General features: G+C 41.2%; 1 protein-coding gene across 6 annotated transcripts in view; it reads left to right on the top strand.

The window, feature by feature from the left end:
* SMG7 (SMG7 nonsense mediated mRNA decay factor) overlaps positions 1 to 17,544 on the top strand; it is a 94,159-nt gene that overhangs the window by 51,922 nt on the left and 24,693 nt on the right. For 5 of the 6 annotated variants that reach the window (XM_075528223.1, XM_075528209.1, XM_075528206.1 and 2 more), the window contains 5 exons: positions 221 to 353; positions 8,211 to 8,382; positions 9,529 to 9,600; positions 10,876 to 11,026; positions 11,374 to 11,509. In XM_075528223.1, the coding sequence (XP_075384338.1) occupies positions 221 to 353; positions 8,211 to 8,382; positions 9,529 to 9,600; positions 10,876 to 11,026; positions 11,374 to 11,509 (664 nt within the window). Of the gene's footprint in view, positions 1 to 220; positions 354 to 8,210; positions 8,383 to 9,193; positions 9,299 to 9,528; positions 9,601 to 10,875; positions 11,027 to 11,373; positions 11,510 to 17,544 lie in introns of those variants that run through there. The other variant, XM_075528234.1, reaches the window with a different exon arrangement.

Genomic DNA, 17,544 nt, shown 5'->3' on the forward strand with positions numbered 1-17,544 from the left:
ACTCACTGGAGCTACAATGTGACTAGTCCAGCATCTGGTACTCAGGTCAGTTGGATTCTACTGCATGTCGGCTTTTATTCCAAAGGGGCCATAAAGCTCCTTAAGTACATGAATAACGTTAATGCAGGTTGAGTGTCATCGTCATAACAAGCAGTTCTCTCTTGTTCTCGGGGACCAGTGAGTCCCTGATGTACCAACCAGAGTCATATTTTGTCTTCAGCTGGAATCATGCCTTTAAGAATCAGATCACAACATTACAAGGCCAGGCGAAGAATCGAGCAAACCCGAATCGGAGTGAAGTTCAGGCAAACCTTTCTCTGTTCCTAGAGGCAGCTAGTGGCTTCTATACTCAGGTGAGTTCTGCAGTTTATACTAATTTTTCTAGAATTGCTGGTGAATATTTCATTTTATTTTGTACACTTCTTATTGTTCATACAAGCACTGTGACTACAGTCATTAGGAAAGTGGTTGCTACGTTGTGCCAGATAAGAAATTTTCAAAATTTGTGATCAATCAAGTGAGCTTTTCATGCCATAGTATTATTTCCATATTAGGATTTATTTGGAGCTTGAAGTGGTATGAAATTACCTTAGAAACAGAATAATATCTTTTCCCCGCCTTAAATAATAAATCACACAGTTATTCATCTCCATCCTCAGAGACTTTTCCTTGCCTCACTCCCATCCAGATACAACTTCTAATTCAGGGAAGGCAGATGAGAGAAGAAATATAATTCTGACAGTGCTATTGCCTTTACTCTATATAGATTTACTTAGAAATCGCCATCTCATCCATTTGTAATAGCATTTGTAATGTGATTTTGTGTATAAGTTAACAAAACAAGACTTTAAGAATTTTGCACTAAAATAAATCTTTGGCCAGTTTTCCCCATGCTGCTGCTTACCCCTTGTCATCTCTGTTTTGGCTCCTTTATTGTGTCTTTGAATGAAGTAAAAGAATCACTACTGGATAATATCAGACAGTTAATCACCAACTTGTAGAGATTATTTGTCTTTTACTTAAACTGAAACATCATAATTTTTCGTGAAAAGGACTGTAGTATGGCTGTGCTGCAGTAGAGTGTTCAAGATGAATTGTACAAGCCTGTGTTAGAGCCTGCTCTGTATCAGGCACAGGCGTCTGATGCTGTGGATGATAGGCATTGCCAGCCACTACTTGAGAAAGATGAGTGACAGTCTCAGAAATCCACCAGCACAGTTCTACCCTGTCTTCTAAGATACCTATGAGTAGTTGGCATTAACTCGATGGCTGTGAGTTTAGTTTTCTGGTTTATGTGTAAGACATAGTACTAGCTTGGATAGAGAAACAAGACAGGATGAAAACCTTCAAGGAAATTTTCAGTCTATTGAACAAGAGGGCTATATAAATTGTGGTTTTCTAATTATAAAAATAATGCATACTAAGTTTAGGAAATTTGAAAAGTATGAAAAAGCCCCCTAAAACAAAAGTGCGGGTGCACGCGCACACACAGAGTTAAACATTATGGGTAAATTTCTACTTTAATGTACAGCCTTCCAGAGTTCTAATTTTTTTTGTCTTACATAGTTAAGGTGATGCTGTGCTACCTTTATAAACTTGATCTGCTTTATAAACATGATGATGGAAGCATTTCCTCGCACTGTTAAACAGTGTGATGAGCATCGTTTGAGTTCTCTGATGCTGGGGCATTTCTAAGAGCCGGTCTTTCAGAGCGGCTCAGTGAAAGCAATACTCTTGCTATTAACTTGTTCCCCGAGGTCTTCCATCTGTCCTTCAGAAGCACATGCAAGTGCTTAGCTGGTTGTGCACCCACTGCTGTTGGGTATCTCCAATAAAAATAAAAGAACAAGTGAGTAACTTGTGCTTGATGATGTCTGGACGCGTAGGAACGTTGTGCGCATGTTGTTGGCCAGTTCCAACTCAGAGTGATCCTACGTCAACAGAACAGATACTGCCCAGCCCTGTGCCGTCCTCACAATTGTTACTTGCTTGAGCCCATTGCAGCCACTGTTGAAATAAGTCCTTTCTCTTCTTCACGCCTCTCTGCGTTACCAAGCAGGATGTCCTTCTACAGAGATGGGTTTCTCATGACAGCATGCCCAAAGTACTTGAGACACAGTCTCAACTTCCTTGCCTCTATAGCGCATTCTGACTGTACTTCAAGCAAGATTTGTTTGTTCTTCTGGCAGTCTTTGGTACTTCCCGTACTCCTCGCCAGCACCATCATTCAAGTGCATCTTTATTTTTTTTATCTTCCTTATTCAAGTTCCAACTTTCATTTGCATTTGAGGCGATGGTGTGGGTTAGGCATTCCTTAGTCCTAAAGATAACCTTGCTTTTCAACACTTTAAGATTTACTCTTTGCAATGCGTCTTTTGATCTCTTGGCTGCTGCTTCCATGAGCATCGATTGTGGTACAAGCAAGGAAGAATCCTTGACAACGGCCATCTTCTCTCCACGGATCCTGATGTTGGCCCAGTGGTGAGGATTTTGGTCATCTTTACATTGAGTTGTATCCATACTGAAGGCTGCGATCCATGATCATCATAAGCACATACTTTAAGTCCTCCTCACTGTCAGCAAGCAAAGTCATCATCAGCATACCACAAGTTATTAATAAGCCTTTCTCCAATCCTGATACCACATTCTAAGTCCCATTGCACTGTTTCCTAGTAGAAAATATATGTGTAATTTAGTTTTTAAATGTATTTTTATCATATCATTGATACTGTTGGTAATAGCTCAGCACTTTTGACAACTGTAGAATAAGTTCTCAAACATTTTTAGATAGCAACATTAATAAGCTTTTTAACAGCTCTGTCTTGGTTTGATAATTGAAGCAGTTAGTAGTATTACAGACAGTACTGTGCCACGCTTCTTGATTACATGAAGCGCATCTTTAACCAGTTAGCCGAGGTGGACTCAGTTCAGATTGTTGTGCGGCCTTGTCGGCTACAATGAGTTCATTTATAGTGTGTATGTGGTTTCATGCTACTTCTGGAGAGTAGGTGACAGTTCATCATGATCAGATTTGCATTTTTAGGACATGGAGAATGAATATCAGGTCAAAATTGGAAGCTAGATAGGATCTATTGTGGTAAAGGAAAACAGGGTGGATTTTGGAGTCTAGACAATAGGCTTGGTAATGGGTTGGAAGAGATGTGTGGAATCAGTTGGAAGGAGTTGAAGATGACTTATAGTTACCAACTTGAGCAACTAGTTGAGTTGGTTGTACTGTTTACAGAGCTAGGAAAAGCAATATTGTCTCTGTTAAATTAGAGAGCCTATTTGGTAGCTAAGTGGAGATGTTAAATGGGAAATTGAATAAATGATCTTAGAGCAGAGTGCAAAAGGTTCAGGACAAGAGTTGGATTTTGTGATTACAATAAAGAAACTTGACTTAGTTATTAGAATTTGGTGCTTCAAACCCAGGACTCAATGGCAGTACAAAGACAAAGGAGAGTGATGCCTAGAAGCCAAGAGAAAAGCGTTGAAAAATAAATGATCCCATAGCGGAGGGCTGCTGGGAGGTCAGGTAATACGATTAAAAAGTGACCAATTTGATTTGACGACAGAGTCAGTGGTGAATTGAATGAGTGCCATGTTTCATCCTTTCTAAAACATTGGCTTCTCTGAAATGGGGATATTCTTGCAGCAAATAAGGCATAGCTTAATGAGCAGTGTTTGTTTTCCCTCTCAGTATTCCATGATACAGTTAAAGCGTCTTGGACTTGATGGAATGTGGCGACTTCAGTGAGAATAGAACTGTCACCATGGATTGAGAAGAGACCAGGATGTGGTTATCCGTTTTCTTTCTCTTTGGAAATATCCTTTTGGCTTTCTAGCTATCATTTTTGTGAACCATTTAAAGCCAGGTGCTTTTTTTTTTTTTAATCATTTTATTGGGGGCTCGTACAACTCTTACCACAATCCATACATCCATCCATTGTGTCAAGCACATTTGTACATTTGTTGCCATCATTTTCAAAACATTTTCTTTCTACTTGAGCCCTTGGTATCAGCTGCTCCTTTTTCCCCCTCTCTCCCCTACCCTCCCTCCCTCACAAACCCTTGATAATTTATAATTTTTCCCATGTCTTAACACTGTCCGATAAAGCCAGGTGCTTTGAATAGAACAAAATCCTCTGACGATAGCGACTATATATAGGACTGAGGAGAACTTCTCTGAATTTCTGCGACTGTAGATCTCCATAGCAGCAGCAGCAGCCAGCGCATCTGACTCGTGGAGCAGCTGGTCGGTACCCCGCACTTAGCATACTGTGCCCGCTAGGGCTCCTTAATGAGCAAAATAGTAATTACTCGTAGAGATTGGAGGCCAAAAAAGAAGCAATTCCATAAGCCTAAGTGTTAGTGTGAACCTTGATAATCTATGCCTTCATAGCCAGTTCTCCATTCTTGGCACAAAGAGGTTAAAGAGCAGTGCAGTTGCTTAACACTCACAAACAAACAAACTTGCTGATATGGCCCATTCAAACTCACAGTGATCCTTAAAACCGAGTAGAACCGCCCCTTTGGGTTTCTGAGACTAGAGCTTTCCAGGAGTAGAAAAGCCCATCTCTCTCACAAGGACCTCTGGTTCTGGCAGCCCACTACACCATCAGAGCTCCTGATCTTTAAACCAAACTCACCGCCATCAAGTCAATGCTGACTCACAGTGACCCTACAAGACAGGATAGAACTACTGTGAGTTTCTGACACTGTAACTGGATGGGAGTAGAAAGCCCGAGTTTCTCCCAAGGAGCAGCTGTTGGTTTCAAACTGCTGACCTTGTGGTTAGCAGCCCAACATGTTACCTAGCATTAGCTAATTGTTGCACCTTTGTCAAAATCAGTGACTTTGTGGTGATAGCTTATCTATTAAATAGCGGTAGTGGAGACAAATGCTCACAGATTATTTACCTTTCCAGTTGTACAGTTCTATCATTGGAGCTTGGAAAAAACAAGAGGCATTATTCTTTAACTAGAGCTTCAGGAATACATGCCAGTAAATAACGCATTTGTAATGAAGTGAGTAACTTGTCTTGCTCATCTATATTTAAACGTGTATACCTTCTAGATATTGGATAGATTCCACACAACTACCACATGTAATTTTGGTCAACAATGAAGTAGCTGTTCTACCTCTCTTGTGCCATCTTGTTACTGCCTCTAAACAAAGTCACTGCCATCAAGTCAATGCTGACTTACAGCAGCCCCCCTGTGGGTTTCAGAGACTGCACTGGTTACAGGAGTAGAAAGCCCAGTCCTTTCTTAGACAGAGCTGCTTGTGGCTTCAGACTGCTGCCCATGCGATGGCAACCCAGTGGGTAACCACTAGACCACTAGGGCACTTAGAACCCTCTTACTCAAAATTGTTGAACCATTAAGAACCTTTCTGTATGATCACTTGTACAACTGACTTGCTGGTGCCAGATCTTCAGCTTCACAAGGAAGGGGGAGGAAGAGTCAAGGTCATCAGCCCAAGGCCATTTCCTCTGAGGTAGTGGTCAGACATACCCAATTCTGATAACAGCTTCCGACTCACTGCTTGCTTCTTGACTGGGTTTGAGGATTCTTTGCAGTTCCCTCACAGAACTTGCCGTACTCACAGCTGGGGAGTTCATTAGGGAAGTAGTAGGTCACCCAGTTCTGCATCAGGAGTGTTTAGGGCACAGTCGTTTGGTCAGGACAGCTTCTGGTCCGCATACTGACCATAGCCACCGCTAGCTCTAGGGGCCAGAGAGCCCAGCACCTTCTCACCCTCATCTCTTGGTTCTGCTGCCATTGCTTCGCTGTCAGTCCTTCTCACACTCTGGCTCCGTCGTCCTCGTGCATGCATGCCCGCTCCCGCTGTGTGTCTGCCTATCTCTCATCTCAGAGGGTCTTAGTGCTGGGTCCCAGACTCCACTCCTGACTGTTGATAGTCTGAGTTCTCTCTCAGAAGCTAGGAGTGACTCATTTTCAGCCTAGTGAGATCAGGAAACTGACTGGTCCTTTCATTGGTGTTCCATAGACCTTGTTTGCGTGGACCTACTCCCCCAAAGTACCACACACCTTCTTTGCATTATTAGCAGGCTCTCCAGTCTTCTTAATGAGCCATGGCCACCTTATTTGCATAGTTTCCTTCATTTCATGGGAGTCATACATGGCTAGAAGAACCCTACTAAATAATTCAAACTCCGGAGTTCAAGCGGAAATTTTATTACCAGACATCCCATGTGATGCTCTACCCTCTTTTAATTGACTTTTTGTGGTCCTTCTTTCCTCCTTCCTGGATTCGGTCTTGCCTAGTTTTCTAGTCTGTTCTTCCAGTGCTGATGAAACTCGGTCTTTGTCATCTCTCTTGTGTCTTCATGTCAACTTACTAAGTCAGCTATTTTTGATCACCTTGTGTTCCTTTCCTATATTTTATGCCTTTCATATTTCCAGACTGTATTTATCTGGACATTGACGTTTACCCAGGAGGTGTTGGCAAATTTCTTGCCCATTGCAGATATGTAAGTAAAGATGAAATAGATAACTTCTTACGCTTAGTGAAAAAGGATGCCCAGAATTTTGACCGAGAGTAGGAAAGTTCAACATGCGGTGTCAGATCCTTTTGACTTGAGCCTGGGGAGAAGGGCAGCGGGGCTTATTTTGTTAGAAAGAATGGTGATAGAATTTCTAATTAGGTTATAACTTTAGTTCTTTCACCCAGTGTATCTTTTGCTTTCACATCCTTGTTGGGAGGTGGGGAGGATCGGGAACTTTATACTTAGATCTACATCATTTTACTGTTTGATGTCTCGTGTAATTTAGGATATGAAGTTTATTATAAAGGTAACATTACTGGCTGATGCTTTTTATTATGGTTTCTTGGTCTGTCTCCCTGCCTTTATCTTCCCCACTTTTGCACATGTCATCGCATATCTCTCAATGTAATCTGGCCACCTGTCTTGTTCAATGGACTATAAACTCCTTAAGGATACAAATTTATGTCTGGCACTCTTGGGTACTTAGTAAATAAAATTTTCGATGAGTGAGAACAGAGTGTGGGCCAAGAGAAAAGCCTTTGGCGTGAAGGTGACAGAAAAGGAATGGTTGGAGAGGCATAAAGAACTAGAAAAGTTCAGTTATCACCTGTAAGATGCATTATGTGAAATGCAGCCAAGAAATCCAGTATGCAGGGGACTGAAGAGTGTTGGTGTTTTGTTTATAGATAACTAGTTTGTGACTGAATAGAGTTTCGGGAAAAGGTGGTAGGAATTAATGGGGGGGAGAGCAGAGTGAATGGCAGGTGTGGACTCCTTTCAAAGAGTTTGGTGCAGAAGATGGGAAGACAGCGGAAGGTTGCTAGACAAGAATTTAGCATCAAGAGAAAGTGCCTTTTGGTGGTGGGTGGTTTTGTTTTTTTTGGTTTTTTTTGGTGGGAGACACTTACTTGAGGATATCTATCCATGGACCATAGCAAAGAAACAGAAGAAGTTGAAAGTAGATTTTAAAAATGAGAGAAGGGACAGCCACTTGACTCAAACAAACAAACAAACAAACTCACTGCCATTGAGTTCATTGATTCTGGCTCATAGTGAACCTGTCCGACAGACTAGAAAGCCTCATCTTTCTCCTGCAGAAAGGCTAGGGAATTCAAATTGCTGGCCTTGCAATTGGCAACGCAACGCGTAACCCATTCCTTGTGGCAGTGAACAGCTTGGGGATAGAAAAAGACTGACTGTGGGGGTCTGGATATAGTAGGAATAGTAGACCCTTCCAGATCTGTGATACTTTGAGGTATATTAGGGAGCAAAGTCATAGATGTTGTTCTAGAGCTTAAGAACATAAGTCTGGAGAACATTGTGATGTCAAAAAATAATTAAATGGCTTATACTTATGTCCAGTTTGAGGTCAGTTAGTCTTTTATAGTTTTCATGTTTTTAAAAGGTGTAATAGATATTCTAGTTATGCTTTGCTTACCTTATCAAATGTTTCTGAAAAGTCCTTCCCCAAAAGTCATTGTTTAAAAAATGCTGCTGTTACTTTTAAAGATATATCCTGGCTGCTCTATTATTTTAAGAGTTCGGAAGATAGGATTTATAATGAAAGATGACCATGTAATTTTCCTGTAAGTTGCTCAGGTCTCAACAGATATTACGCACTTTTAACTATGCATCTTTTGTATACTTCATTCAGCAGTTCTGACTTAATACCTAATTCTTACTTGTGTTTTGCTTTTAGTTATTACAAGAGCTGTGTACAGTGTTTAATGTAGATTTACCATGCCGTGTGAAGTCTTCCCAATTGGGAATTATCAGCAATAAACAGACGCATACCAGCGCAATAGTGAAGCCACAGTCCAGCTCCTGTTCCTATATCTGCCAGCACTGCCTCGTGCACCTTGGAGACATTGGTGAGCTTCTGGTATAACGGAATTAATAATACGTTCATCCGTCGGAGTAGTCACAGAAAGAAATGTTTCCATTAAGCTAAGCATAAACATACATATTAGAATATCAGCAGAAAATTATAAATTGTGTTTTCATGTTTGTGAATTTTTCAGTGTTCTGGGATTGGCAGAGGATCTTGAAGTAACTTTCATATTACGATTTAAATTTTATCCAGACAGTGAAATTACTTGATTTAGAAATAATAAATAGCAAAAATATAATCACAACTTGTTTTCAACTTTTTCTAAACTAAAGTCTGTAGTCTTGGAATGATGAGATTTATAAATGACTCCTCCTGAAGTTTATTTCCTTCCTACCGTACTGCAAGGTTATTTGTAAGTTGCTTCCTTTTAAAAATAAAACTTATTTTTCCATTTTGTGTGTTTTATCTAGGAATGTTATTTGATATCGATTCTTGTTCATCCCTTTAAGGTGACCTCAAAAGGTTGTAAAACAAATTAACTATAGGATTATGTCTTGACTGTCCTCACCAGGACTGGAGAACATGAGTACTTGCACATTTGAAGATTGTAGGTTTCTTAATGTCAGACCATTGGCGTCTGGAGGGCTCATCTCAGAGTGAGCTGCTGTTGTGCAGTGAGAGTCCATGAATGGAGTGCTGAGGTTGCTCTTGCTTTAACTGTATCTTTGCGCACACATAAAAGGTTGCATTAAGTGTGAGGCATTTTTCAAAATCACGTTATAAAATATTGAAGAAATACATAATTTTCAGATCATATTGTATAGTGTTTTTTGTTTTGTTTTGTTTTTAAGTGCCATATAGCTCACCCCTTCTTGTGGGCCGGCTCCAGGTCACCAGCATAGTCCATAGTGGGAGCTGGTGATGCATGACCCTGGAGGACCTGAAAATGGGGCTAGGTAAGCTTTACAGTTGGTTCCGTGCTGAATGTCCCAAGTAGGGCAGCCTGATGGACGCCTCACACATAATCCTATAGTTAATTTGTTTTCAAGTGTTTGATCTCTGTCGTGAAGCTTTAATTAACTGTAATGTCTTTATTATTTTAAGACTTAAAAATCTAGCCGATCTGAAAAGACACCTCTACTGGAGTTTTGTTGTTTTTACGTTAAATTTTCTTTCCTCCTCTCAGCTCGATACAGAAACCAGACCAGCCAGGCAGAGTCCTACTATAGGCACGCAGCGCAGCTTGTCCCCTCCAATGGTGAGTGGGCCTGTCAACTGGAGGTTGACCAGGGTACTTGATTCTCCACAGCAATAAGAAAAATGACTTAAGACTTACCTTTCAAATTTCATGAATCTTTTTCCTTTTTTCTGTAATTCCTTTAGACCTGAAATGACTTAATAAATGATTTTTCTTTTAAAGACTTGTTAGTAAAGCAGTATACAGTCAGTTGTCAGTTGCCAGATTATGGACAAATTTTGTTCTTAAGTGTGTCTTTAAATCAAAAGGTGAGTCTGACAATGTAGTCACAGGTGTTTGTCTTAGTATGTAGTGTACATTTCTATGTTAAACAACATTAGAGAGGCACTCCCAAATATACTCAGAACTTATTTAATAATACAGCCATGGTCATGCTTTGATGTGCTTTGCAAAGTAGTGCCCTTTTATTATTAAGAACCATTGTATGTACCTTGAATTTTTAAAATAATAGACTTTACAGTGGTTGGTTCTTAACATACAGATTGTATGTAAATTGGACATTCATAACCTGGACACCCCCTGTAAATGAGTATCCCTTAATGTTAAGTAAAATAGTTCCTACAACTCTGGCTTTCTTAATTTCTTACAGAATAGTTCTTTAATACTGGTGAATAATTTCTTACTACTTAAAATGTGCTTTTGCCGTGGCACTCCTCTGACACAGGTGACGGCAGCGATTCCTGGATTAAATTGCAGCACATGCTCGCTCGCTGTAAGCCCTTCTTGCCAGTCCACACTGGAAACCTTTTTGATTCTAAAGTGAGAGTAGCAGTCTGGGCATGCCCTTTGTCTTACATCGTCCATGCCGCTTCCACTCTACAGGGTCAGAGTTGAGGACAGTAAGTCCCTGGGTTACAAATATCCAACTGTGACCAGCTCGTGCATTCCCTTTAATATTAAGGAAACTTGCCCTCACTCAGTTGAACCAACCCCTTACTTGAAATGAACTCACCACATTCGCCTTTTCTTGCACTAAAGCAGGGCTTCAAGGAAGCATTCAGTTATCTTTCCATTCTGTTTTCACAAACTTCTTGAAGCCCTGTATGCATCTGTTGTGGCATAAAGTGGACATGGGCCCTCCAAGGAATGAGTCTCTTTGATGACCCACGGACAGCCTGTGGTGTGACGGAGACCACTGGCTCCCACCACCGAAAATACTTGTGCTTCTCCACATTATGCTCAGTTGTAATGTATCAATCTTAGAGTTGATGCTTTCGTATTCGGAAAGCCAAACTGCATCTTGGATTATGTTAGAATCTAAATGTTCTCTTCTAGGTCAGCCTTACAATCAGTTGGCTATTTTAGCTTCTTCCAAAGGAGACCATTTGACCACCATCTTCTACTACTGCAGAAGTATCGCTGTGAAGTTCCCTTTCCCAGCTGCCTCTACGAATCTCCAAAAAGCACTTTCTAAAGCACTGGAAAGGTAGGGTGACTTCTTTTCCAGGAGAACTCTGGAACCCGATAGCCCTGCCCTCAACTTTAGTGTGCAGCAAAGGGAGAGCCAGCTGTGCATGCTCCCGGTCCCTTAGTTTCCCACAGTGGACTGACTTGCAGTCCTTGAACGTCAACCGCCGTCTGATTGGTTCCCAGTGGAAGAGTATAGGCTGCTCAAGGCTGGCTTGTGTGAGAGTGGTACAGGGTAGAGTGACTGATGGAGTCGTCATCCCATGTTATCAGATACTTACCAAGCCTCCTTCAAGAGATTGCAACTGTTTTGCTGCCTGCTACTCATGGACTTTTTTTCTTTTTTTTTTTTAACCCCCCTTTCAGCCGGGATGAGGTGAAAACCAAATGGGGTGTTTCTGACTTCATCAAGGCCTTTATTAAGTTCCACGGTCATGTGTACCTGAGTAAAAGCTTGGAAAAGTTGAGCCCACTTCGAGAGAAATTGGAAGAACAGTTCAAGGTTAGATTTTAAAAGTGGAGAATATGTTATTGTCTTAATTTATGTAAGACTTGGAAGCAACTCATGTAACTGTGAACTATGAGTGAAAATGACCTACAGTGTGTCTACATAAGTCTTGAGGCCCTGCTGCCCCGGGGAGCTACCACCCAGGGGCGAGGCAGACAGTCACGTACTCCTTCCCCATCCCTCCTCCTCGAGCTTGTGCTCTGTGTGACGGCTCCTCTGGTTTTACATGGTGGGTTGTGCGTCAGTCTTTCAGAAATTGTAGTAGTTTAAAGGAATGAGGGTTATTCAACAGGAATATATTTTACTTAAATAAGGACATAAGAACTCACCTTTGTTCTGTTCACATATTTGGAAATATAAGTAGTATGTGGAGGGATAAGCATTTGAATATTAAATTATTTGTTCAGTAGTCAAGCACTTGACTGTTTATAGGCACTGAAAGCAATAGTAAGCAAAATAATTAAAAGGAATATTTTATCTTCTTTTGGTTTCATTTTGATTCTTGCTCAGTCTGTGTGCTTGGAGAATTGTCTTTTAAGTGCTTTATATCTTTTCTGCAAATGTTTACAAGGTCTCATATTTCAAGAAATTGTAGGACTTAAAGAGACAGGATTCAGCCAAATATAGGCAGTGGGGAATCATTTTTATAGATGTGTTAACCTGGATTGTCTAAAGAAACAAAGCCACTAGCACTCATATCTGTGTAAGGAGCAACTTTGTATCTGGAAGACATCCCAGCCCCGGCCAAATCAAGTCCATGGGCCCCATACCAACCAGCCCTCTTCAGATTGCAGGCCAGTGATGCAGAGAGGTGAAGCAGGAAGCCAGGGCATCACAGCCTGAGGGGTGCAGAGTTGTGGCCTGATCGAGAGATTGAAGTTCAGGTTGACATAAAATATAACTGCCACATCAGTCAATATTTAGTTGAACCTCTCTATGTGCAATAATTATAATAGAATACAAATGGTTTCTTTTCAAATAAGCTTTTGAAGTCCTCTGCTGTTTTCTACTTAGTGGCTGTTTAAGCTTCGCCCAAGGTGTATTGTTTATAGGATTGGGTATATGAAAGAAGAGCTCATTTTCAATTCCCTAAGCTCTTCAGCCTGGTGAAGAATGGACAGTCCAAATGGTTTTGTAATAAGTATTCATATATGTGGGTAGTTACTGAGTATAAAGAGGTTGTAGATTCTCCACTTTTGGAGATCTTAAGAGTAGGGTTGACAGCTGCCTTTCTTGAGTGGTTCAGGCACAGTGGTACTAACAACCAAGAGAAGTGGACTTCCAACTCTGGGGCTGTAACAATTATACCCTCTAAGTGGAGGCAGAGGAACCCTGCTGGCCCAGTGGGGTTTGCGTTGGACTGCCTAATAGCAAGGGCAGCCATTTGAAACCACGTCAGAAAGACGAACCTTCTACTCCTGTAAAAATGTACAGTCTCGGAAACACAGGGAAAATTCTACTCTGTCCTATACAGAGTATTGTAGTGTGCATAGGACCCTGTGTTTCAGAGTCAACTCTGATTGATAATTTGGGCAAGAAGAGACTGCACTGGTAAGGGCTATTCTATAGGAGAGATTTTAAATTAGAGCCTAGTCAATTTTGTATTTGGTTTAACTTTAAACATTGTTTTCTTAAATACAGGTGCATATATGTTTGTACGTGATGTTAGAGTGGTTGTAGACGGATGTTTGCACCAGTGTACTTTCTTTTAAAATCATTTTATTGGGGACTTGTACAGTTCTTTTTCCCCCATTTTCTTATTATTTATTTTATTTTTTGAATCATTTTATTGGGGGTTGTGCAACTCTTATCACAATCCATACATCCATCCATGGTGTCAAGCACATTTGTACATTTGTTGCCCTCATTCTCAAAACATTTTCTTTCTACTTGAGCCCTTGGTATCAGCTCCTCATTTTCCCCTCCCTCACTATTCCTTGATGATTTATAAATTATTATTTTTTCATGTCTTACACTGTCCAATGTCTCCCTTCATCCACTTTTCTGTTGTCCGTCCCCCCGGGAGGGCGTTATATGTAGATCGGTTTCCCCTTTCTCTCCCAGCTTCCCCTTCCCCTCCTGATATCACTACTCTATTGGTCCTGAGGGGTTTATCTGTCCTGGATTCCCTGTGTTTCCAGCTCTTATCTGTACCAATGTGCATTCTATGGTCTAGCCAGATTTGTAAGGTAGAATTGGTATCATGAGTGTGGGCTGGGGTTGCGAGGGAATTAACGAACTAGAGGAATGTTGTATGTTTCATCAGTGCTACATTGCACCCTGACTGGTCATCTCCCTGTGACCCTTCTGTAGGGGGTGTCCAATTGCCTACAGATGGGCTTTGGGTCTCCACTCCGCACTGCCCCTCATTCACAATGATATGCTTTTTTTGTTCTTTGATACCTGATCCTATCGACACCACATGATCACACAGGCTGGTGTGCTTCTTCCATGTGGGCTTTGTTGCTTCTGTGCTAGATAACCGTTTGCTTATCTTCAAGCCTTTAAGACCCCAGATGCTGTATCTTTTGATAGCTGGGCACCGTCAGTTTTCTTCACATTTACTTATGCACCCACTTTGTCTTTAGCAATTGTGTCAGGAAAGTGAGCATTATGGAATGCCTTTTTTTTTTTTTTGGAATGCCATTTTAATAGAACAAAGTGTTCTTGCATTGCGAGAGTACTTGATTGGAGACCCAATGTCCATCTGCTACCGTAATACTAAACCTATAAAAGCATGCACATAGACCTATTTCCCCATTGTCATAGATAAATATATTTGCATATGTACATGCCTGTATCTAGACCTCTATAAATGCCCTTTGCCTCTTAGTTCTTTCCTCTATTTCCTTCAACTTTCCTCTTGTCCTACTATCATGTTCAGCCTTTATTTAGTTTCAGTAATTCCTCTCGATTACATTGCCCTTGATCACGCCCTACCAGGCCTTCTGTACCCTCCTCGCCATCTGTTTTGGATCTCTTATTGTTCCCTTGTCCCTGAGTTTGTTAACACCCACTTTCTTTTCCCTGCCTCCCCCTCTCCCATGCCCCGCCACCAGAACCGTCAGTCCTGTTGTTTTCTCCTCTAGATTGTTTATCCCACCTATCTTATCGAGTTAGACCTGCAAATAATCATATGCACACAAAAAACACAAGACAAAACAACAAAAACTACCCCAAAAAAGATAGAAAAGCCTGTAAACAGTGCAAAGTTAGCTTTTAGGAGTGTTTCCCAGTCGGGTCTAATGGGGTGCCACGTCCTGGCCCCAAAGTCTATTTTTGGTATTCCCTGGGGACTTAGTGCTTCGCCTCAGTGTGTGTGTGGGAGGGGGAGCGGGGGTCAGATCAGGCACAGTATCTGCACTGTCTCCAGTGCTGTCCCCGTAGCGCTGTGGGTCAGTGAGAGTTGTCGGGTCTCATAGTGGGCCGGCCCTGTGGTCCTCTCTGCTTCCACTGCTCTGAGCGGGGATAGCGTCCTCAGGGCTTGGTGGGCCAGGATGCACTCCACTCTCTTTTCCTCCCCCTTCATTTGCTCCTGTGTGCTCAGATCAGCTTCAGTGCTGTGCTCTGAAGTGAATTCTTTTGCAGGGACTGGGGGCAGTCCACGTAGCTGGATTGGGGCCGGCCCCTCAGACCTCTCTATTGGTTCCCTGCTTCGTGCCAGTTGTGTTGCATTCCCATCTTGGAGCACCGGGTAGTAGTCTGTGCACTAGTATACTTTGATGTATCTTTCTAACACTCCAAAGTTAAACCTAGTATTAAGCAGGCCTCTCCTAAACCCTACCCAGTATTGAAAGTTGAAAGAGTCTTATAAAATTTTTGATAGTCCTACTCGTAAATGCCAGTGTGTAAGACTAGCACTGCATTCGTAAGCAGAAAATACCAAGTTGAGGTCCTTTGAAATGCAAAGACAAGTTTCTTAATCTTTGCTCATTCAGTATATTCCTTAACTGTTGTTGTGTAGCAAAAATTGTCAATCAGTTAGATTTTGTTTCCGGGGAAGCCCTCTACGTACAGTGCAATGTAAATTACATGAAATCATGCTTGACTGATTTCATGTTTCCTTTGAGAGGTTTTAGATTTTATCATTTTAGAGATTTACTTACTCACTACCTACTGAGTCTTCCTATATGCTAGGTACTTTTCTAGACCCTAAAAGATAAGGAGAGGGAAGACAAGCATTGCCCTTGGTGAGCTTGCCTCGACATTCATTGGTACTGCTATTGTGAGGGACTGTGGAGGCAGCTCCCACTCGGAGCCTGTGTGCAACGGAAAGACATACCGCCTGGGCCTGCACCGGCCTTATAGCTGCTGTTGCATTTGAGCCAGTGTTGCAGCCACTGTGTCACTTCATCTGGTCTCTCTTTTGCTGCCCCTCTGTTTTACCAAGCATGGTGTCCTTTTCTAGGGACAGGTCTTTCCTGCTATCATGTCCAAAGTGTGTGAGATGAAGTCCCACCATCCTTGCCTCTAAGGTGTATTCTGGCTGTGCTTCCTCCAAGACAGGTTTCTTGGTTCTTTTGGTTTTATTAATACCAGGCCCTGCTTATATGCACTAACCCTACTCGGAATTCACTAGCAAGTTTTAAAAGCCACTGCCACATTACACTATATAAAAAAAATAACAAAACAACTTTAAAACATATAGATTACAAAACGAGCTGAATCCAGGAACCCAAGCGGAAGGCAAATTTTGAGAATGACGAGGGCAACGAATGTATAAGGGTGCTTTGCTCAATTGATGTATGTATGGATTGTGATAAGAGTTTTATGAGTCCCAATAAAATGATTTATTAAATTAAAAAACAGATTATTTCATTTTCATGCACTTATATGAACGGCCAGCTTATCTAGAGGGGTTGGATATAGAAACTGAAGGAGAAATTTTATGGGGCCATTTTGTGGAAGAGAGAATCTCAGAAACTCTTGAAAAAGGAAGAGAGAAGTAAATGCTTGATACCTGTAGAAAAAAAGCTAAGTCTTGCGGTTGAACCAGTAGAGTTCAGGTCGGAGCAGTGGAATTTGATTTTTCTCTAGTGGAAATGCCAGTGTTTCATATTCTTTAGCTCTGTAAATGGGAAAGTAGAGTAGTTTGATCAAAGGCAACCCTGAATTGAAGAGTCAATAGGGTCTCTTGTCCCTGCTAATAGAAGTATAAGGAAAGGTCATTTGTCTCCCACACTAAAGTTGGTGACAGTGCATCCCTCCTGTCTCCAAGGATTTTCCCTCAAGAGGGAAGGAGGTTGGCTGTGGCCACTGTGTTGGATGAAGCCAGGTTATCATCTCCAGTAGTTGTCCACTCTGTTAGGGACATATGCTTGAAAAATAGTGCGAGTCTAAAACCAGTGCATGTCATGTGCCCACGTGGTGTCCGTAGGAAAGGAGCGTGCAAGGAGACTGCAGGCTTTTTGAAAGCTATGTCGCATACACATTATTAACACACATACAGCAGGAAGATGATCTGTAAGTGAAGTCGAACAACTGAGAGCATCTGGGTGTATTCCTCTTTGTTACATTAGTTGCAGATCATCATCATTACATAGTAAGTGAATGAAATTTCATGGTGAGTATGAATAATAGACTTTTTCTAATGGGGGTAAAATGTCAGGGTGATAATTCATATAAGCACTCCATCACTTACCCTTTTTTCCCCGTGCTATGCCCTTAGATAAAGGTTCTTTTAATGTGTCAAGTCTTTGAAAGGGTAAGTTTTCTATTAAATTTTGTAAGTCATGCTTTGTATGCCTCAATTCAAAGGGTATTTTTTAAATCTTTTTGCTTGAAATGTTTTTCATCCTGTTTTCTCATCCTTGGTCCCAATTTTGTATTTTTATAGCTATAAATCTCATAAATTCTATTGAATTATAGTATATAAGTTTATTAGTGAAGCATAAAATGTTTTCAGATCATATTTTAAAAATAATCTCTGCAAGAAGCATTGTACAACATGATTCAACTCTGGGGCATAGAAGTTTCTGGATTAATATCTTTCAAAGAAAAGAAAAAAGTTAAGCATGAGAAGTATCAGA

This window comes from Tenrec ecaudatus, chromosome 1 (genome assembly GCF_050624435.1).
Source record: "Tenrec ecaudatus isolate mTenEca1 chromosome 1, mTenEca1.hap1, whole genome shotgun sequence".
NCBI classification, from domain to species: Eukaryota; Metazoa; Chordata; class Mammalia; order Afrosoricida; family Tenrecidae; genus Tenrec; species Tenrec ecaudatus.